General features: G+C 39.6%; 1 protein-coding gene across 3 annotated transcripts; it reads left to right on the forward strand.

Moving 5' to 3' along the window:
- The first annotated feature begins 1,753 nt into the window (after positions 1 to 1,753).
- NADSYN1 (NAD synthetase 1) lies at positions 1,754 to 21,796 on the forward strand. 3 transcript variants are annotated; one of them, XM_074917988.1, is made up of 21 exons: positions 1,754 to 1,863; positions 2,059 to 2,119; positions 2,590 to 2,706; positions 3,589 to 3,642; positions 4,007 to 4,096; positions 4,999 to 5,050; positions 5,769 to 5,857; positions 7,342 to 7,459; positions 9,124 to 9,255; positions 9,974 to 10,048; positions 10,223 to 10,347; positions 10,550 to 10,598; positions 11,257 to 11,359; positions 12,039 to 12,207; positions 12,566 to 12,701; positions 14,100 to 14,206; positions 15,014 to 15,145; positions 15,751 to 15,820; positions 16,662 to 16,790; positions 17,494 to 17,670; positions 20,495 to 21,796. In XM_074917988.1, exons 1-21 carry the CDS (start codon positions 1,779 to 1,781, stop codon positions 20,546 to 20,548), a joined length of 2,124 nt encoding a protein of 707 aa, XP_074774089.1. In that variant the 5' UTR covers positions 1,754 to 1,778; the 3' UTR covers positions 20,549 to 21,796. The 3 variants fall into 3 exon arrangements, with proteins under 3 accessions (XP_074774089.1, XP_074774090.1, XP_074774091.1); XM_074917989.1 differs by lacking the exon at positions 3,589 to 3,642; XM_074917990.1 differs by lacking the exons at positions 17,494 to 17,670; positions 20,495 to 21,796 and having other exon boundaries at positions 15,751 to 15,849; positions 16,662 to 16,786.
- The last annotated feature ends 1,219 nt before the right edge of the window (positions 21,797 to 23,015 follow it).

The following is a 23,015-nucleotide window of genomic DNA, read 5'->3' on the forward strand; positions in this document are numbered from 1 at the left end:
GATAAAACCACCGAAGGAGGGTTGTGAAAGAACGCCAGGAACTGATAAAGGGACTGGTAAAGTTGACCGAGTGACCCTGGAGAAGCAATGCTGATTAAACCAGTGAAATCCCGAAACAAGTGCGAGGGGTGATGCCATAAGACCAGCAATCAGGGGAATACCAAGATAAGGGTGCAGGAGCAAAAGCTGCTGATAAAACCAAGGAGAGGAGTGCTTGAACCATGAGTGAACTTTCCTCATTGATGTAGTAAAAGCTCTTGCTCAAGTATGAAAAAAGTATCAAGAAAAGCCCTGTCCTCACCAAACATGCTCAGTTAAAAGAGGGGATACTGTGACTTGAATGGAGTCGAGGCCACGCAGGGATGAATGAGAACGAGGGTGGCCAAACTTATCAGTAAAAAATTACTGATAACTGGTGTTGGGGATGTATAAGTTAACTGTGTGTTAAGCAAGGGGTGCTAGCTTTGTGGAATTACCACCCAGCACCCATCTCTGCACAGATACAGATTAAACAAATATCTCGAGTCTGTGGTTTTCGGCACTTTGCACAGTGGGTTGAAGAAACCTGATCTGGGGGACAACACAAGGAGAGAGTTTAGTACAGAATAAACTTCATGATCCATGTGTGAGGGGGCTGACGGCAGCCAGATATCTGGGGGACACGTGTCAATCTGAACCTGCTGCTCTGGGGGTTGCACCCTGAAAGCTGCCGTGTGGTGGTGAAACGTGAATGATGCGCAAACCTTTGGATCCTGCTCCTGTCATGTTCGGTACTCACATCCTGAGCTTTTTTCGAGGGACTCCTCTTAAAAGCTACAGGACTATTGATCAAACACATATAATTTATACTGTTTCTTTTCTGAGTTAAGTAGAAGTGGCCCTTTACTTACACAGTACCCTTTACTTAAGGGCTAAGACTACATTGCCGTTACTCTGGGCTCTGGGGGTGATATAATACACTTCAGATTTACTGGTAGCCACTGTTAATAATTGTGCTAGTAGCCACAGTTACTACATGTATTGGGACGATTATGAGGTTTTGAAACCTGGTTGAACAAGACTTTGAATTGTGGTCGAGGCAACTTTGGTTACTGATAATAAGTTTATTAAATACAAGCTTTGATCTCCAAGACTTAGACAGTAAGCAGAACATCCTGGACCACAGAAGAGATTGGGATTGTGTTGAGGATGCAGAACATCCTGGACCATGAAAGTGAACGCCTGGATTACTTGGCAATGAAACTAACTTTGGAGTGCCCTGAAAGTGAACTACCTTTGTTATAGTACTAAAAATCACACACACAGGTCAAAAAGACCTACGCAGGTTAACCTACCCGGGTTAAGACCCTTCCCCTGAGCATGCGGAGTAGTAGAAGCATTATGTAAGCCATATTATAATTGTTTGTTAATCACTAACCAATCAGTATGTGATAGGTGTGCATGGAAGAGTACTGACCTCTGATTTTTGTGTATAAAAGGAGCATGAAGAGGTGCTCTCGGTGTGTTTGGTTTGTGGAGAAGCCCACTGCACACCCAGGCCGGAATAAATACAACATCTCTCCGGAGCGTGTTAAGGCCGGTGGTGGCACGCCGGGCACACGCCCGCTTTTCGGATAACAGGGATACAAAAGGGCAGAGGGCGGCGGGGGAGTTGGGGGCTGGGTCGCGGCTCTGCGGGCGGCCGCCTCTTGCCCGGCCCGCGGGGCGGGAGCTGCTGCCGGCCGAGGCGGAACGGGCCGCCGCGCCCCGGAAGCGGCGGGGGAGGCGGCGGGGCCGCCATGGGCCGCGCTGTCACCCTGGCCACCTGCGCCCTCAACCAGTGGGCTCTGGATTTCGAGGGCAACCTGCAGAGGATTTTTAGAAGTGAGTGGGGCGGACGCGCTACCGGCTGCTCCGCGGGCGCCCGGCCCTGGCCCTGCAGAGCTCGGCGGCCGCAGCCGGCCATCGGGAGCGTCCGTCCGGTCCCTCCCTCCCTCCCTCCCTCCGCGCGTTTCTCGTCGGGGCCCGGTTCCCGCCTGGGCAGGCCGGGCCTGAGTGTTTAATCCAACCCTCTTGCAGGTATTGACATCGCCAAGGGCAGAGGAGCCCGGTACCGGCTGGGTCCTGAGCTGGAAATCTGGTAAGAGCGCTTTGGTGGGGCTGGGCCGTCCCCGGTTAGTTACTGCAGGGCAGTCGGCAAGAAAATCAGCCGTGTAGTACTCGTGTAGTAGCCGTGTAGTACTGCCCAGAACATCACTTAAAGCATGCGGCTGGGAATGCAAAGAAAAACGTCACTGCAAGCACAAGACCGGTTCTGTTGTCTCAGAAACGTGACCGAGAATTTTTGACCTATTTCACCGAGTCCCTGCTCCGAAGCTGCAGCGCTTTGAATTCTGCCAAGGCGCAGGCTGCTGCCTTGGGAAGGAATATCCCGGCAGTGCCACGGGGCTTTAGATGCTGTCAGCAGGGATGATGGTGGCAGCGCCGCTTCAGCGTGTTCCGTATAAGTTACCTGTGTGGGTGAGGTGTTCCTCGTCTGAAGTAGTTCTGGTTCCTTGGCCTGGTGCTGATGTTGGCTGAATTTTTGATTTCTTATGTTTTTATACGCAGTGGTTACGGCTGCTCAGATCACTATTATGAGTCTGACACACTCCTGCATTCGTTTCAAGTTCTGGCAAAGCTTTTGGAGTCTCCAGTTACTCAAGATATTATCTGTGATGTGGGAATGTAAGTATTTTTGTGTATGTATGATAAAGGGGTGGGTCTTTAGGAATGCTGCCTCTGCTCTGTGTCTGCAGAGTGAGGGTTCTGCCCCAAACTTTTAAACACATCTGAGGGACTGCGCTACTTTAATTTTAATTACCGTCACTAGGATGCGACATGCAAAACACTTTCTGAAAGATAATCCTTTCAGAGATTTCTGGTGGCTGAGCCCTTCAGGAGAGAAATGGAATAATTACAGTGTTTTATTCAGAACCTTAATGATTGGGCCCTATTGCTGTAGTAAGCTTTTGGGTAAGGCCTTGTCTTACGTGTAAGGCAAAGGGCTTTGTAAATTTATTCTCTTTCAGGAATATCAGGGCTAATGTATTTTGGTTTCACTGGCAAAGTCAGTAAGTTTAAGCAACATATATGTATGTCAAAATCATTGAAACCTTTGTAAGTCTCATGCTGACAGTGAACAGTGATAAATGATAACTGTAAGATTAACGTATGTACACCTGCTTGTTTTAGTATTTATAAATCCATAAAGCTAGCCTTACTTTCAGCTAACCTGGTAGTGTCATAGGGAGTCAGGTGTGATTAAATAAATGAGCTCAACCAGGAGGATTTTTCTGGTCTGCTTGTGTTTCTCGGGCATGCCGTGATCTGGCGGTAGTTGATACATCTGAGACTGACAAAATGGTCAGTAACTCTGATTTTTGCAAACAGCTATTTGAATTAAGACCTTGGAAGCTAAAACTAGATGTTTAGTTTAATTCCCTTTAGTGATACAGTGTAGAAGTGTTGTCTTAAAAATATTTTTCTGCAGTAAAGTAGGTTCTATAGCTGCTTAAAATTTCATTTGGTGAGCTTAGCCACTGGTAACATTCCTTATTACTTTCTCAGGCCTGTTCTGCACAGAAATGTTCGTTACAATTGTCGAGTGATCTTTTTAAATAAGTAAGTAGTTCTTTATGTATTTTGTGAGATGATACGTTAGTGTATCCTTTCAGAGACCTGTTTGGCCTTCAAGAAAGATGCAGCGATGGAGTTGTCTTCTTATCAGGCTAATGTTTTGCGTGATCTCTTCTTCCTTTCTGAATTTGTAGAAACAAAATTTCCACTGCTTTCTGAAAGGCTCCAGAAAAAACCCCCTCTTAAGTCTGCAAATGGAAACTTTAAAAATTATTGTATGTAGTAGGTGTTTAAGGTACATCACAATAGGAAAAAACCAAAGTTGGTATTAATCAATGTTTTTACTTAGCCTTGTTTGGCTGTACATCAGGGTTTAACTCACCCTTTCTGTTTTGTGTTATGTTTTAAGAAAAATTCTTCTCATCAGACCGAAAATATCATTGGCAAATGCAGGAAACTACAGGGAACTAAGATGGTTTACCCCATGGAACAAAGCAAGGTAGGCTGGCTACCCTTAGAATTGTGCCTAAAAACACAGTTTACCGTTTGCAGCCAGGGCAGAAGGATTGAAATCTCCATAGCAATACATCAGTGCTGCCCCAGGGTGAGCAGCAGGACAGCCAGCTAAGCTGCATAATTGAAGCTCAATTAAAAAGCTTATTAAGGCCAAGTGAACGCTGAATTGTTGAGCTGGAAGGAAAAGTGTGGCTGAATGATCCTGCAACCAGTGTAGTAGTGTCATTTTCCTTGTGCCTACTTTCTAACTACACACAGTTCAGGATTGGAAGAGCCTGTGTTGATCTGTTCGATTGCTGCATCCTGTTCAATATTAAATGAGAAAACAGTGTGAAATGGATGAGCTCTGTCAGAACTTTAACAACTGCAGAGGAGGAAAGCTACAAACTTGCTGCACAATATGCTTGAGGCTCATCTCTGACGCCATGCCATGCACTCATGGTGTACTCGGAGAACATTCTGACTTGATGGTCTCAGTGAAGTACTTCTGAGAGAGCCCTGAGCATCTGTCCTAACCCCACTCAATTCCAGATGAGTTCTGCTTTACTCATGTAGTAACACTGCAAAAAGAGAAACTTTTATTTGGTATTTGACATCCATGGTGTGTTCTTTGTTATGCCTAGTTTACAGCTAGGATGGAGCATTGTTTACCGTGCATTTCTGAAGCAAAGTGGGATGTTGCTAGTTTATAATCTTAGCATTTTTCATAAATTTCACAGAAAGTATGAAGGTCCTCTTTTTTTTTTTTAAACATCCACAACCCTGTACAACTGAAGTGCAATTTCTGTATTCAGTGTTAGAAGGTGTCAGAATGTGGAGCTTAGAATCAGTTTTTATGCTGCAATTTACATAATGATGTATTCACAACCTATAAACCCGCTTTAGGCATGTGGAGGAATATTTTCTACCCAGGATAATTCAGGAAGTGACTGGACAGGTAAGTTTGTAAAGGATTTTTTTTTTTCTTTTTAACTTCAGCATCTTCCAAAGTCACAATTTAAATTAATAGAATTCGTGTCATAAAACTGTAGTATACCAAATTCTGCTGTCAGTCATGTTACAAATGCATAGGTTTCAGTATATAGTTCTTAGATACATTAAATAAAGAGTGTAATTTAACCTTGTTTATGTTAGTATTTGGAAGCAAAACCCTTACATTTTAAATTTGCCTTGTTTATATATAAAGGACTTTGAAGATTGTCTTATTTGCACAGTTCTGGTACTGAGTTTATCTGTGATTGAGACTAGAATTGAGTTATGTGTTTTGAGGTGCAAAATACAAAAATTCAACAGTCTCAATTCAGAAGGGTCTAACACTTAGGCTATTTCTTACTAAAGCATGAGCATGATTCCTAGCAAAAGACAGTTTCTGTTTTGTAGACTGTTTGTTTCATAAGCAGTTGTCCTGTCCTGAAGCAATGCACTAGATTTGAATGCTACTGAAATATCAGCGCAACCCAGAGATTTGGTTCTTTTTTTTTTTTTTTTTACTTGGTATAAAATGAAGGAAAATGTAATGTGATAGATACTCTTGTCACTCATTTTACAGGAGTATTCAATTTTATATATATAGTTTTTTACATTTGTAGTTAACTTTTTGAATACAGTGGATAATTCTATTACATGTGTGTAAAGATGTTCTTGTTTTTTCTCAGGAAACTGTTCCTTTTGGGGACGCAGTGCTAGCAACCAAAGATACCTGCCTAGGGGCAGAAATATGTGAAGAACTCTGGGCACCAAACAGGTAAAGGAGAAGAAGAAATGAGAAGTAAATTAAAGCATAGCCTGGATCTGTCTGAAATAAATGTTTGAAAAAAATTGCTTGTTATTCTTCCAGGTAGTATATCTTTCAGAAAGTGCCAGTAAGCTGAAGTATAATTAGGAGCAATAAATACATCATGTGAAAGATTTCACTAGGTTAGATGCAGAGTGGCAACAGAAGTTTTAGGTACTTAAGCTAAGTTCATTTGAAACAGAAGGTAGGAGGGGGGAAATACAGAAAAGAAGTGAAATCCGAAAGGTGATCTGAGGAAACCAATGACAGAGAGCTATAGTGCTGCCATTCCAGATACTGTTCTGTTCAGCTTTTAGTTCAACCTGAAGTTGAAATGTCCTCTCTGGATCCATCCCTGTAACTTGGTCTAGGGTGAGTGACAGTTATTTTCTATCAGATTTGTCTAGCAATTACAGTCTTGTACTATTCCCACTTACTGTGCCTAGTCTGAAAAATTTGAGAGTACTAGTATGTCTTTTTATTCTTTTTATCTTTGGCTTTGACCAACTTCTCCAAAGCATTCCACTTAACAGACAAATTTAGCTCTCTGATATTTGACAAGCTAGAGCATAGGCTTCTAGGCAACATCACTTTAAGATGTATCTTTTATTGTTTTTCTATTTAGCTCTTAGCTTAATCCTTCTGCTTTATTTTTTAACCAGCATCAGACAATGCATAAAGACAGTACAGAAGGAAACAACAAAAGGTCACTAAGGGAAAGAAAAGCCTAGTGCCCTTAAGTAATATTTCCTGTTGTTATTTTAGTTCCTGTTACAACTTAAAGTTCTTCCCAACAACAAAGGAGATCCCATTCACAAAAGTCTGATGCCTGGTGGGGGTGGAGATACGGCTGCATGAAAGCTGTTGTGGTTAACACAAAAAACCCAAAATGTTCCCAATGTTTTCCCAAATCTCCCAGTTAGACATTCATTTCCTTGTAGCTGCAGGTATGTTGCAGACGAAGATGTGATTTTTTTTTTTTTTTTTTTTTAAATTTTTAAAATTTCTTTTGACACTGGAAGACAAAAGGAGCAGCAAGAGCCCTTTCCTTCTCATGGTTCTGTTTGCTTGTGCTTTTGGATTTACTGAGAGAGGAGAAAAATGCAACAACTGACCTTGCAAAAGTATCTCTATGTTGTTCTTTCAGACCAAAATTATCTTGTTCTCTCTTTATTTGAGACCCAGGCTTCTACAGAATAAACTAGAAGGCATTTCATTTATAACAGAACAAGCAAAGGCCCTTCTGCCCTCTGCAGCCACTACTGGTCTGTGACAGAAGTCAGGCAATGCAAGGAGACAGACATTTTTGAGAGTCCTATCCCTGTTTGAGCTAAGACATGCAGAAAACTGACAATGACATGGATGTTTTTATTTGTCAGTGGCTTTAGATGATACCTGCAGTATTCATAGCATAATATTGCCAGCTGCATTTTTTTCTACTTTTGCTTTGACAGCCCTCATATTGAAATGGGACTTGATGGTGTGGAAATTTTCACTAACTCTTCAGGGAGTCACCATGTGCTGCGGAAGGCTCACAGCCGCGTGGATTTGGTGAATTCTGCCACAGCGAAGGTATATGGTTTTAAAAAAAAAATTAATTTTTTGGTTATGCACTTCATGTGTTTTGTTTTTTGTTTTTTTTTTCAGAACGGTCTCCTCTCCTGTGACAGGACATAGCATGAGCGTGGGGGTCTTGACAGTCCTTGTTGTTAGTTTCTTGTTTTCTTACCTGTAATTATTTTCCCTGATTGAATCAGCTGTAGGGGAAGAGCTCGCTGGCTGGGGCACTGTACTTCTTTGGGGCACCCTGCTATATATCATGCTCTCGTGTGAAGCACTGTAACTTGTTTCTAGCTCTGTGACCCCCAGATGTCAGGGGCAGTTTGATTGCAGGTCAGCTCTGCCTGGTCTGTGGAGCAACGTAGAAGAGAGGCCATTTGGTGTTTGCGTGGGCATAGGGGAGATACAGACCTACCTGTGTGTGGGGGGAACTCACAGAAGAAACTTGTTATGGAAAGACACGGTTCTGCACTGGCATGCCGACTATACCATCTGTCTTTCACACACATCTGCAAGGAAGGGTCAGAATACCTTCAGATAGTTTGATAACTCACAGCTCTAGAGACTTATGCTCCAAAAATATATTTGATAGCCTCGATCTAAATTCCATTAAACGATGAAAAAAAATATCGCACTCATATAATGGATAGAAAATAGTTAACCAGAGTAACTGAATTCCAGTATTTGGAAGTATGAAATGTTGAATCCACTGCATACAGAGAATAACCAACTTGAAAGGGTGTTGTTGAATGCACGTTTTGCATAAAGAGCAAACAGCCAGTGGCTGTGGCTGCTCCCTGTAGTTATCTGTGCCTAAAGTCTCCCTCCCTATGTTTTATGTACTGAGTTGGCAGCTCGTTGTCAGCTTGTAATTTGGTCACCAGAGGGGGTTTATTTTCCTGGCATGCATAAAACCATCCAAAAGTTTATTTATTTTCCTTAAAATGACAGTTTCTTTCCCAATTCTTGTTCACATAGCAACATTGTGTTGGAGAAATATCAATAATTATACCAGGAAGGGGAAATAGAAATCTGTGTTTAAACTTTTTTTTTTCCCCCCCTGTCATTTTCTTACTTTAAAATACGTTCTATTTTTCGACTTACAAAGTTCTATTTTAAAGAAGAGAAGACGTTTAGTTATTAGACTGTAGTCCTGTCTAACAGTGATAGGGACTAAAACAAAGTAAGGAATGTACAGTACACTGAGAGATGTTTAATTTGTACAGCTGCTTTGACATTGTAATTTAAGATGATTTGGTTATATTTAACAGTATCGGCTCTGTCCTCACATATCCAAACACAGCTTCTGTCATCATCTTGTTGCTTTTCTCAGTCTTAATTTGAATTTAAAACTTCAAATTAGAAGTGCAACTCTCTCTGTTTGGGCTAAGGGAATGACTTGCTAAGAACAGAAGACTCCTGTCTTCCAACAGTGTGAAAGGGATAGACCTCACTTACCACACTTACTTAGGTAATTACTTGTTCCTGTTGTGTATATCACAAGTACTTTTTCAAATGACAAGAGAGAGTCCCAGCTGTAAATCACTCACAGTGTAAACATGAAGTAAGATTATAACAAGGACAGGAACAGAGAAATAACATTTTGTCTTTTAACATGCTGTCAGGTGCCATGTTCTGAAAAGTATTTTTTGTCTGCATGTATGTTTTCCTCCCAGAATGGTGGAGTATATATTTTAGCTAACCAGAAAGGCTGTGATGGTGATCGTCTGTATTATGATGGCTGTGCCATGATTTCGATGAATGGAGAAACAGTTGCACAAGGATCCCAGTTTTCACTCGATGATGTGGTAAGGTATTCATGCTATAGCTGCTAGTTACAGCTGAAATTAGTACAGCCACCTTTATGCTTAACACTTTACAGACATTCCAGATTCTAGGTCCATATCTCTAGACTAAAAAAGATGTATTTTTACTATGCAATCCAACTAGATCCAAGGTTTTTCCCAGTCAGATTGCCCAGGCCTGATCTGCAGTAGCTCTCCCGCTTTTGAGAGCAAGGAAGAGCTGTCACAGTGGAGGAACTTCATGAAAACCTTTGTGTGTGCAATCACCATGTTTAGGAGAGACCCTGTTAGCTCATATTGCCTTCTTGAAGAAAAAAAGGGCAAAGATTGCGGTGTTCTAATTATGACCCAGTTTGGTAGACAAAAGGTTTGATAGGTTGAGCTGTACTTCAAAAAGCCCCTTCTTATTAGTTTTGTCATCAAAGCAACTGATGGTGAACGTATTGTTCAGCCATCTGACAAGGGCTATAAATTTGTTGTAGTTTGAGTGTCCTACTGTACCCAGCGAAGTGAGTCAGTAGTGGTTGCTTTGTGATGCAAGTAATTCGACCGAGTCAGAGAATTCCTTCACAAGGAATGACTTGTGCAGTGAGCATAAAAATCTGAATTGAAAAAATTTGCATGGGTTCTTCTTCCCCAACGTTTTTTTGTAGTCCAGGCCTGACAAACATTATTTATCTGTTTGTGTAGAATCAATGTAATGTTGAAAGCCTTTCCACAGGAGGTGCTGGTTGCCACTCTGGACTTGGAGGATGTTCGAAGTTACAGAGCAGAGATTTCATCTCGTAACTTAGCGGTAAGAATTCTTTATGGCGGTTGTGTTTGTAAATGCTGCCAAATTTGAATAGTTACTGAATTTAAAAAGTCTTTGCATGTCTTGATTTTCACAGTATTCTGTAGATCTGGTGTTTTATAGGTATATGCTACATTAAAATTGATGTCTTCCCAATTCTTCTGTATTGTTGCTTAGGCAAGTAAAGTGAACCCTTATCCCAGGGTAAAAGTGAATTTTGCTCTGTCGTGTTATGATGATGTAGCTGTACCTACTTGTATGCCAATCCAGTGGAGACATCATAGTCCTGAGGAGGAGATCAGGTAAGCACATACTGAATCTGTTGCATGAAAATTATTTTAGTTTAAAAAAAAAACCACAAACCTCAAACAAAAAAGAGAAACATACTTTCTTTACTTAAATATAAATAAGAACTTATCTCACTGGAAGACCACAGTAAATATGTTGATCTGCTTAAGTCTTGTTCTATAACCCTGTTGGAATAAGCATATTTTGTAATTTCAGCCTTGGTCCTGCATGTTGGCTTTGGGACTATTTAAGACGCAGCAATCAGGTAAGAAAAACTGGTTTTGTTCTTTGCTTTGGTGTACACATTTTTTTCTGTGCCATAGGAACAGTACACATTGCTGTCCTGTGCTTCTGTTAATGCAAAGTGATATTAGTCCAAGGTGTAAGGTTTGAGTTTTTCACTGGTAGCTCGTTCAGACTTAAAATCTGTATGCAATGTGTGACTTCAATTCGGTCTTCAGACTTTTTATTTAAGAATCATGCTTTCTTTGAAAGCAACAGTCAAGCTTACTTAATAAAGGGGATTTCTTTTTCTCTGAAACACTTTTTTCAGTAAGGACAATATTTTGATGGCATAGTAGAGATGTTTAAAATAAGCAGAGTGACTCAGTAATTTAGTGTAATAGTGAAATATATATGAAAAACTGAATCCTTTTTATTGGCTCTTCTGTCTTACTAGAGGATAAAGACATGCTGGAAGTTTTTTCTAGCTGAAGGGTTTACATTGTCTATTGGTTTGATTATCCAGTTGATGAGAGTTTAAGAGGGTTTGATAGGTCTGGTTTGTTTGTTTTTCCCCAGCAGAATGTAAGCAGACTTGAATAATGCCTGTGTAATTCTTTTACAAGAGTATGTGTCTGAATGATACAATATATATTTTTCTAATTTTGCTATTTGGGACATCTTTCTTGCTCTATTTCAAGGCAGGATTTCTTCTACCTCTTAGTGGTGGAATTGACAGCTCTGCTACAGCTTGCATAGTATACTCTATGTGTCACCAGGTTTGCCTGGCAGTCAAGAATGGAAGTAAGTAGATGTGTGTGTCTGGCTAGCTGTGCTTACTACTGGTTACGGACCAGTTAATATTAGTTGGGTGCAATAGCTGCAACAGATCATTAATGGTAGACTCTTACCCAGTTGTTCTGATGGAATCCTTTGTATCTTTTCAAAAATTCCAGCAAAAATGTCCAGATTTCAGGTTCTTTGAACTGATGTAACAGTTTTCATTTTGGATTTAAGAATTGGATGTGGAACTCGGACTAGTTCCTGTCTAGAGTATCATTCAAAATCTTGGCTGACGTAGTGGTTTTGGAATTTCAGTTTATCATGAGAATTTTCTCCTGTTAAATTCAGCCCTACAAAACATGGTTAGGCACAGTTCAAGCTCTTAAACTGGCTTTAAGTAGACTATATGCATTTAGCTAAGCCCGTGTACATATTGGATCATATTTTCTAGGAAGTTCCTTTAATGCATCGAACAAAAGGATTTAATATTTCCATGTTCAAAATTAGGAGTAAAAATCAGCAGTTCTTTCATTTGATATATGACAATATGTTTGGGGAGTTAGATGATGGATTCATTTTATTTGTGAGGGGCAGTGTAAAGCTTTATTAGAATACAAGAAACACAAGATAGTTGCATATCCTGGCTAGCAGGAGTGCAACAATTTCCACTCTTGTTCTATTTCTTTTGCTTTTTTCTCAGATGCAGATGTGCTGGCTGATGCACGCAAGATTGTGAGTGATGAGACCTATGTCCCTGAAGATCCTCGAGAATTTTGCAGGCGTATCTTCACCACTTGCTATATGGCTAGTGAGAACTCCTCTCAGGATACTTGCAACAGGGCTAAACTTCTGGCTGAGCAAATAGGCAGGTACACATTGAGAAGTGCTGGGGGAAAAAAAAAAAAATTCTGACAAAGATTTTCATATAAAACTTTCAAACTCTAAAATGGGGAAAATAGGAGAGAAATAGTAGGTGTGTTAAGTAGGAATATTACAGACCTTATTATTTAAGTGTGTAAATGTGAGGCATTTGGTGAAGGACATGGAAATGTGGAAACAGACCAGGAAAGTGTTATTCTTTCCTAAGTTTCTTTATACCAGTTCTGAGACGGTAGCAGCCCTAAACCAACATTTGATGGGTGGGTTTTGCGCTTTTTTTTTTTTTAATTGCTATTTTATACAGTCAGATTACACCACTTGAGTCAATTCTGCTTGAATTCTTCTCAGCTGTCACATCAGTCTGAACATAGATGCGGCTGTGAAAGCTATTGTGGGAATTTTCAGCATGGTGACAGGTCGAACTCCCCGTTTTTCTGTCTACGGAGGGAGCAGCAGAGAAAACCTGGCACTCCAGAATGTGCAGGTGTGTTTCATGTAGGCTGAATCAGGTCAGATCTGTTTGTTTTTTGAAAGAGTATAAAATAGTAAAGTAGCAAGGGGGCCCTTCATTGGCATTGCTGTGAAAACCTGAACATGTGGTGTGTCTGTGAAGATTCATGGGCTTCCAGTAAATGCTTGTCTGCAGCAGAAATCTACAATCCCACATAAACTCGGGAGAAGACCAAGATAATTATTGCTTGTGACTTTTATAGGATGGTCAGGAAGAAATAGTACATGCCTGTATGCCATCAATAGCACTGGTCTAGATGCTGTTTAGAAAAGCATCCCAACAGAAAGTTGCCAGGTCAGGAGAATGAGCTGTGAAATATTCTAATAGACAAATCTGACTCCAGTGGGATTGTGGCAGAACAAGACTCAGAAATATTGCCGATGTATACTAGACTTTCCCTGGTGAATGTTAGCAGCCTTTAAAAGGCTCTGTGTGAGGTATCAAGCTCACCCATTCCAGTTCCTAGATGTCCTCAGTTGTAGAAGGTAGAAATTTTTTTTACATCAGAAAGTATTAATCTTCAGCAGGCTTATAAAATGCTACTCAAATATGCATTTCCAGTTATGCATTTTCATGGTGCCAGAACAGATTGGTGCTGTGCCTGGGTAGTGCTGGTACACATGTCCTGTAGAATCACAGAAAACAGCTGACTTCTAGTCCCTGGCTCCAGTTGCATCTGTTGTTGTCTTGATAGCTTTCTTAAAAGCTTCCAACCTAACCAGCAACTCTGTTTTAATTGTGGCTAAATGTTGATTGTTGTGTTTGATAGTTTTTGTTAGCTGAGGGTTTGATCCTTCTTCCCCTGCTGTTACTGATGAAATCCAGCTGTCTCCTCTGGAAGCAAACATTGAATCCTTTATCAGCTTTTTGCCAGTGGCATAGGTGTTAGTCACAGAGAAGTGTGGTGATGTACTTAACATCACACACAAGTGGCTAGAGCTGGAGGTTGAATCTCAGGTCTGTTTGGTATTATTACCTTCCTTAGAAAAAGCTGAGTTTGGGAACAGGGACAAAGAGAACTTTTTAGAAATTTAATGTAAATAAATCCCTTTGTTACTCTATAAAAGGGATTGTTTATCTACATACTTCATCCCTCACAGATCCTTATCAGTGCTTGTAGAAAGTAGAAAATGGCAACTACTCCCCATTCAGTAATTCAGTGTAGAATAAACTTGCTCAGTACTGTAAATCTGTGGCAGTAGTGGATACTGAACCTGGCTTTCTTACGTTTCCTATGGCATCTTCTCCCCAAGACCATCCTTCTTACAGTAACATCCCTCTTGAATTTCTTTCTTCATGGGTTTGTTTAGGGAATTGATTAATAAAAGTGATTGGGGAGAAATTATTCTGCTTTGTAAATTTGTTTTGCAGGCCAGAATAAGAATGGTTGTTGCCTACCTGTTTGCTCAGCTGACACTGTGGACTCGTGGGGTGCCAGGGGGACTTCTGGTGCTAGGATCAGCCAATGTGGATGAAAGGTTGGTGAAAGTTAGAAATCTAAAACAGGGCGAACTGGGAACAGGACGCTGGGTTTCCTTGCAACTCTACCAAATCCCAGTATAGATTATTACTCAGAAGAGGTAACAAGCTAAGAATACACCGATAGCAGTGAAATTAATGAAAATAGTTGAATCATCCTGAATGGAAAATTGTATATTTTTTTTCAGAACTTTAGCTGAAGTATTGCCATAGTTTTCCAATAAAATGCTGTTCTTTCCTTAGCTGTTTTCATAGAGCTTGCCTGTGCAGTTACCAGGTTAATTTTCCAATCTGTTATTTGTTGTATTTTTCAATTATTGTATTAGGAATTAAGTTGTGAACTTTGAATTGAAAAGCAGATTTTAAAAATCTGGAGTACTGTTAATTAGAGCTGAATATTTGAAGATTAAAACAATCCCTGTAAGACTGTAGGGTTAAACCTTTAAAGCTGAGAGAGCAGTGTGTACTGATCCTATCAGTGTTTGGGGGTTTATTTTTTTTTAAATTGATCAGGACAATATTTTAGTTGTTTTGCATCAAATATATTACCTTAGCATGGGCAGTTTTGCAGTGTTTGATTGTTTAAAGTATCATCTTCCTCCTGCTGGCAGTTTCTTGGCTTGGGCATAGCCCTGTTGCAGCTGAACATGTTTGCCACATTAACAATATGCAGTCTGTTTCCCCCTGTCTTTATACTATGTATATACTCTACTATATATGTATATAATCTATGGTAGTATCAACTATTATATATTAAACTAACTTTACATTATTTTTTTCTATATAAAATTTTCTCTCTTGCTCAGTCTCCGGGGTTACTTGACAAAGTATGATTGCTCAAGTGCTGATATCAATCCCATTGGTGGAATCAGCAAGACTGATTTGAAGAACTTCATCCAATATTGCATTGAAAATTTTCAGCTCACGGCCCTCAGAAGGTGAGTAGTGAAGCAGTGGTACTTGGTGACTGTATTTGTATGGTCGTCATGGTTTGTTTTTTCTCTAATAACAGAGCTAAGCTGCAGTCATATTGCAAATGATAATAAAGAAAAGTTATCTGCCCGTCCCTCTGTTTTTAAGTCGTGGAATCATAGAATACAAGGTTAGAAGGGACCTCAAGGATCATTTGGTCCAACTTTTCTTGGTAAAAGTATAGTCTAGACAGGCTCAGCACCCTGTCCAGCTGAATCTTAACGGTCTCCAATGCTGGGGAATGCCTGTGTGCGCTTACATGACATAAATGGCTGGGTGCTGAAAAGGCTGCCAGTCTTGGGAGTTCCTGTATGCAAACATTTGTGGTGTTAATTCCACCTAAGGAACTGTTTGAACCTGATGCTTTATGGTTTTGATATAAAACATTGCTTTTTAAACCTGGAACAGCTTGTAAGTACCACTTACTTAGAGATACCTATTTCTTTTGCAGCTTATGTCCTGAAAAAGTTTTGAATAAAGCAGTTGATTTTTAACAAACCAGACTGTTTTTGAACTAGTACACATGCAACTGGATAGAATTAACGTTTTTCTTTTTCCCTTTTTCTTACAGTATCATGTCAGCTCCACCCACTGCGGAGTTAGAGCCCCTGGTGGATGGACAAGTGGCTCAAACTGATGAGGTAATGGGCAGTGACTTTAAAATGCTCTGGTAAGCCTTATCCCAAAATTTGGGTTTTTTGGTCCAATAAACTGTTGCTTGCTCTTGTATGTATCCATGCTTATTGACAAGCATGTTGTAAACAGTCTTAAAGCTGTTGACAAGGCACTAGTATCCCACACCAGCCTTATCTTTGTTGACAACAGTTTCCAAACCAGCAAATTACTTTAGAATTAATTTATATTTTGGGCACTTAGAAGGATGTGTGTTCTGAAATTAATTTAATTTTAAATTTTCTTAAAAGAGAGTCAATCAGGGCCTTACTGCTATTAACATGAGTGGTGGCAAAGCCCTTCCTCTTCTCCCCCTGCCCTTTTCTTTGCTATCCAGTTGGTTAAGAGAGGACTGGTGAGCCTAACAACTCCCTCTAAGGGCTGCTGGATGTTTAACTGTAGGATATATTGTCAAACACTTTATCATAAAGGAAAAGGTTGCTGAGCTAGAATTAGTGGTTTAGTGTTTTTCTCCATTTGTGCTTATTTTACTGATATACACTCTGTTTAAGCTACCGAGAAGCAAAAATGAGCAAATCTTTCTCGGGAAGGAAATGTTTTCACTAGTCAAATCAAATACATTCATGGAAGAATTTTAAATCTTCAATTTCAGAGAGATTCCTGTTTTGGGTTTTTTTTTTTTTTTTTCTTCTGCTCATAATATAACTATCTCTTTGTCTTTCTGATCATTGAAAATTTCATTTTGATGTTGCTTTGATTAAACTGGGTTATTGTAATTGCTGCATAAAACTTCTAATTTCCATTTGCATGGTTAAGATTTACAGTGACTTTCTGTGTATGTGATTTCAGGCAGATATGGGGATGACCTATGCAGAGCTCTCAATCTATGGCAAATTAAGAAAAATTGCAAAAGCTGGACCATACAGTATGTTCTGTAAGCTGATTAATATGTGGAAAGAAATTTGTACTCCAAGAGAGGTAATATTAAAAAAAAAATCAAATAATGTCTTTGCCAAAATAGAGTATGTTTGGAGGAAGCTTGAGTAGAGTTCCTTTTAACTGAAAGGGATAGTTTAATTGTTCGTTTTTTAGAGATTATTCTACAGCTGTAGCAGAATATGCTGGAAAAACTGGTATGCATCTCTAATTAATGGAGCTTGTTGTCTCTGTTGCACATTGTTAGAACAGTAATTCGGTAATTTGAAAACAATTAGTTCAGAACTATACCTTCAGGGGAAAATTATTCTCTGAAATATACATGGCTAACTGCTCTTGAAGCCTCTGGTTATGTATTCTTCGACAGAAAATGGCTCTTGCTTTGAAAAAATACCTACACTGAAGAGATGTCTGCTTTTGCTGCTACACAGTTCTTCCTTTCTTGTGCATAAAGGAAGAAGTTCAGATTATTGCCTGCATTGCACAGGCTAGGGCTTACTGTTAGATTTCTTGCAAGGCATTTCCTCACTGGCAAATAATAGGTGCAGAGACCAAGGTGGTGTCTGAAAATGCTCTTAAATGCCTCTTATAGGTAGGGTCATCCACAGTTATTCATACTAGTAGTGGTAGATCATGTAAATGTTAATGGAAAAAAGGAATGTGTAAAACTAGAACGCATTCTCAGCTAAATTTTTAAATACTAAGAATTTTCATCGGATTAAAAGCTATATTCTTTGTACACCAGGTGGCATCAAAGGTTAAGCATTTCTTCAGGATGTATTCCATTAACAGGCATAAAATGACCACCCTCACTCCTTCCTACCACGCTGAAAACTACAGTCCAGATGACAACCGGTTTGATCTGAGGCCTTTCCTTTATAACACCACATGGTCCTGGCAATTTAGGTGTATAGATGAACAGGTAAATGCCCTCTACTTCTTGTATGGTTTTATATTTAAAGCCCTTACAGTGGGACAAGCCCAGTTCCAGTGAATCTCCGGAAAAAAGACAGCTAGCATTTAGGGTAATAGTTTAAGACAGAAATAACTGTGGCTGTTCTTTTCATGTAAATGTGAGTCTAAGAATTCTCTGGTTTCAGTGTAGGCTGGTTTGTTGTGTTAGGTTTTTTTTTTCTTTAAGTACAGCTTGTCATATTGCTAAGAAATCAAAAAGAAGGGAAAAAAAAAAAAAAGAAGAGAATATATATACTGAAGCCAGAAACTAATAGGTGTATCCGTACTCATGAAGTCTTCCACTAATGCAGGGAACAAGCTTATTGTGTTTCAGTTTCAGTTCAGGACCTGTCTGAAGGGATCTGTTTAATTGCAGGATTAAGACTTGACCTACCTCTTCGTGGGAAAAGCCAGTAAGAGGCAGCAATTCATTGTGAATGCTTCTCCCACCTGCTTCTACAGCAATTCCTTTTTTGAACCTTCAAGCCAGTTGACTCAGTTTGCTCAAATACAGCAACAGTAACGTTACAGTGCTTAGTTTGAGCACTGTGAGGTGTGGAGGGGCTCAAGAAACTATCGGAACTGTACTTAGCTTTTTGTAGTTTTTATTCACACCTTCGATGTTATTTTAATGCAATTTTCTTTTTTATGGCAAAATTGCTGGGCTGAAGAATTTTAGCACCTTGGAGTTTTTTCTGCCGGGATTTTACACCTCAGTTGCTTTTAAGAATATGTTTATATATGTAATAAAATATTAATTCCCTCATCTGTGCAATGCCAGACATGCTGTAATAGTGTTTTATTGCCTTGAAACCTAGGATAAAAGCTACCACGTGCAGTGGTTTTTTTGTAGCTCTGTATGGTGGGTTTTCTTCCATCATTTTGGACTTTTTCCCACTGACGTCTAGGACAAAAGTACTTTTGGCCTCAGTGGCAGTTGGGTAAAATATTTTTGTACGGTCTAGACCAAAATGTAATTATTTTATGCTTACAGTAAATGTGATTAAGAACTTTTCATGATCCAGGATATTGTTACACTCTTTGACTAGATTTGTATGTTGTGCTGTGCAAGGGTATGAGCCATTGCAACTTAGTCCTGAAAACTGGGAGTCAAATTTGGGGAAGAATCTGTTATCTGGAAAACAGATACTGATAACTCATTGTTACAGATAGCTTTTTGCCAGACTGGATGATAATGACTTGCAATAATGCGAGTCAAATCTGCCTTACTGAAGAAAGGGAAGACTGTAAGAGTTTCCATTTACTGTGTATATTCAGCACAACTGTAATTCTGAAGAAATCATTCTCTAGGACAATGTCTCACTTATAATTATGCTCCTGGGACTTATTCTGCACTTAAGTTTTTTCTGGCATAGTAGTAGGACTGTGAAAATAAGGCATAAACTCTAAATGACATAAACCCCACCTTTAGTTAGGTAATGGTCGGTTTTCCTGTAGGAGAGTCATGTTACAGCTTGAGCTCACTCGTGAAGGGAAACAGTTTGGGGTGCCAATGATAGAGAGATCAGTGGGATTTGTGGAAAGTACTTTTCTGCTCTGGATGTTTGTAGTGTAATCAAGCCAGTTCAGTTATCCACTGTTCTGAGGGCAGAATTCCCTCTGTATTTGCTGCAGAAAGAACAGGGGTAAGAGAAAGTTGATACCATGTTTACTGGGAATTGTCAGATCTGCCCTTGGAGTCTAAAAGTCATTCAGCTCTACCTTGCTGAAGGTTCCACTTGGCTGATGAAATTCCTAGTGGTTTAGAGCAACCCGAGGAACTCCAGTAGCACTGTCTGTAGCTTCTACCTTTCAGTTACGTCTGAGGTGAAGGGTGTGTGGTCAGAGCATGCACTTTAACAATTTGTAGGTGCCAGAATGTTCACTGGGATTTTAATAGATGGCGTAATTTGAAGGAACTGTGACAGCTCAGAAGAAAGCTGGCACCCCTACTCCCAAGGTATTTCCAGTCTGTCTGCTGCTTTTTCCAGTGCTTACTGGTCATACCACAAGATCAGCTGCATTTGGTCAAACCAAACATTTATCAACCTGAGTATCTTTATGCCTCTCTTTCATGACCAGTAGCAGATGCTGAAGGAAGAACATAGCAACAAGGGATTTATAATAGGACCCTCTCTACATATCTCCATAGATTTGGGGAATGTAGAACTGAATTTTCCAGAGTAAGAGATAACATGTAGACCGTCATGTTTAGTTTGTGCTCTTGGTCTATCCTCCACAAGTTTGTAGAATCCTTTCTGAAACTATTTATATTGTTAGTCTTAACAGCAGCTTAGCTTAATATAAGGCAATTCCTTTTAAGTTTTAAGAACAGTAAAGGTCAGTTTTATAAAATTGTATATGTGCGCATGAAAAGCGTTTCCTGTGTTTTAATTATTCTAGGCTCTCTGTTAAGGGCAGAGTTCCAGGTTATGGCCTGATCTGATCTGACAGCTGTCAGTCAAAGGGGCAGTGTTGTCTCCCTTTCTGTCTCTCCTGGCTTCTGAGATGGCTTTGGTGCTTGTCTTGCTCCTTGGCCAGCCAAATTAAGTCACCAAAAACTGGAAACTGATGGGAGCTTGCAGCTGGGGAGAGGTTAAGGGGATAGATGGGAAGAAAGTTTGACCTTCTCTCTTGACTGCAGCTAACACCCTTTTCAGCTCAGTTGTCCCCTAGAGCATATCCCAGTAAATCTGGGCTCTACACTGTTCTGTGATGGAAGCCTGAAAAGACAGGAGACATTAAATGCAGATTTATTGTTACTATTGAATCGGTTTCCTTTTAATTTGCAGGTATCCAAGCTAGAAAAGAAGGAAGGAATTTCTCTCGTTGAAGATGTGGATTGATCTGCTGTCTTGTTTAACTGTGGTAATTAATTTGCTAAGCGGAAAGTTCAAAACTGGAGTATAGTGATAATGAGCAGAGCTGACCCAAACAATTGTTGACATGACCATTATAAATGGTATTTGTTATCAAGTCTTTTTTTTTTTTTTTTTTGATTGACTCCCCAGTTTGTTCTCAATATATTTAAATGGTAGTTTGGCTAAAGGAATCATTTATTAAGGATTTTCTTCAACTACTTAAGTTAACTGCCTTTAATTGAAAATATTTGGATAAGTCCATCAATCATAAATAAATGCAGGGCAGTCTTTTGTGAAAGTGAATACACATACAAATACTGCATTTGGTTCTTATAATTTGAATATGATTTTTGAGTAACATTCATCTGAAAGTATAAAAATCTAATAACAGTTCTGGCATGTGCTGTTGAGGGGAAAAACTCATTTTACTTTGCAATAAACTTGTAATTTTATAATGCTAGTTGACTCGGTTCTTATTTTACATGGTTTTCATTTACCCAGCATTGGCTATGTAGGCTGGCCCAGTGTTTTGAATGGCCACATAAGGTCTAATTCAGCAAAGTATTGGAAGCGTGTCTAACTTGAAGCAGATGGGTAATCTCTTTGTTACTAGGATCTAAATTAGAGTTCAGCTTCTTGTTTTACATCTACTTGCTGTGTAATTTGTGACAATTAACTTAAAAATCTTGGACTTAATTTTCTCTTAGAGGAGTAATACCTACTTCATCAGGATGTACAGGGATTGTTTAATACTTACGGCACTTCAAGATCATCAGCTCTATGTTAAGGATTTTGAATAAAGCTGGCATGGTGTTTGTTCCCTTCTGGCATTTTTGATGCGTAAGGATAACTTGGTGTACCCAAAAAAAAGAGAAGTTTTCTGGTGCATGGGATCTTGAACAGAGAGGACACAAGTTTGGTACCCGTGCTGCTGTTAATCCTGTATCACCTGGAGCTCCCTGTCCAGGAGCTGTGATCTGTTAGCACTGGCCATGACAGCAGTGAGTGGTTGGACTTGCCTACATAATCCCTTTACTGTTAGAGTCAAGCTCGCTGGGTGTAAAACATCTGGAAGAAGAGTTAATACTGCAGCATGAAGAATAAAGCCAGCTTCCTTTGAGCTCAATTAGTGTGTCACCCACCTTCCGCCTACTGTTTGCAAAAAGTTATTTTAACTTCATGACTTCATTGATCTTTTAAATGTCTCCAATGCTGTGGAACAATAAAAAAGGTACAAGGATAGGCTTGTTCCTTCACTTGAGTCCTTTTTTTTTGCTTGTTCATTTAATGTTTGGACTTTTCTGCTGCTTTTTAAAAATTTGATTTGAAAGGTGCACTTTCAATGGGGGAAACGAGAAATGCGTTTGTGAGGTTCTGGCCAAACAATGCTGTAACTGTGACAGCCAGGGAGCTTAGACCAAGCAAGACTTTTGTTAAAGTGGTCGTACATTGTGCTAATAGAAAATGTCTGCTAAAGGGCATGTTCTCCACATTTATTTTCCACAATCCAGAAAGATAAGAGTTGATTCACTTGGAGTTAAAGGTGCTGCATTGTTCTTAGGTTTATTATACGGCATTCATTTAAATACATAACCGACTTACCTTAGTGGTACTTGCTGGTACTAAGAATGTTTATATTCGTCTGATGGAAAACACCAGCTGAGATTTTTCTTCCTTCACACTCAGTTGGGCGCTTCTATTTCTTGTTCCAGCCAGAGGTGGTAGATGAATTTTGAACTGAAGCTCGGGAATCCATTGTATATTTGAAGGCTTCTTACTACTTTCTTTTTTTTTCTTCCTGAAGTTACTCTCTTTCCTGACAATCACAGAAGAGGAAAGAAGTAAGCATTTGCTTTAGTTCAAATAAAAAATAATAGCGAAAAATATTACAATGTTTACATGTGCTTCCTGTTACTGTAGTTACCCTGAATATTTTAGACACTTAGTGAAAGGACACTCGTGTTTCCTAGCAATGGCACTTACAGCATGTGTGCAAATTACATTTTATTTCCTATTGGCTAGTGCTGAATACAGATTGTCCCTGCTCGTGCTGAATACAGACTGTACCAGCCCTCCCCTACTTTCCTTTTACTCTCCTGCAATGTTCACTGTACCTGGTCCATCTGATGCCTCTAGTTCAACTGTTACCAAAAATAACTCGAATTTTATCAGTGCTTTGCTGTGTACTGAGAATGGGAAATAACATGTAGCTGCTGCCGTGCAGTTTTTACTAGTGATTACTATGATGGTAAAGGTAATGTCATGGAGTTTTCCTTTTCATCTTCTCCAGAGGGTTGGATCTTACCCAGACTTATTTTAAAGAGTTGTAAAATTGTTGATTTTGACCCATCAGTTGTGCAGGTGAAGGTAAAAACTACCCCATTGCTATTAGAGATGGGATAAACTTATGTTTAGTGCCCAGCTTGGAATACCAAAATGAGGGATTGGTATG

The sequence above is a fragment of the Athene noctua genome, chromosome 14 (assembly GCF_965140245.1).
Source record: "Athene noctua chromosome 14, bAthNoc1.hap1.1, whole genome shotgun sequence".
NCBI classification, from domain to species: domain Eukaryota; kingdom Metazoa; phylum Chordata; class Aves; order Strigiformes; family Strigidae; genus Athene; species Athene noctua.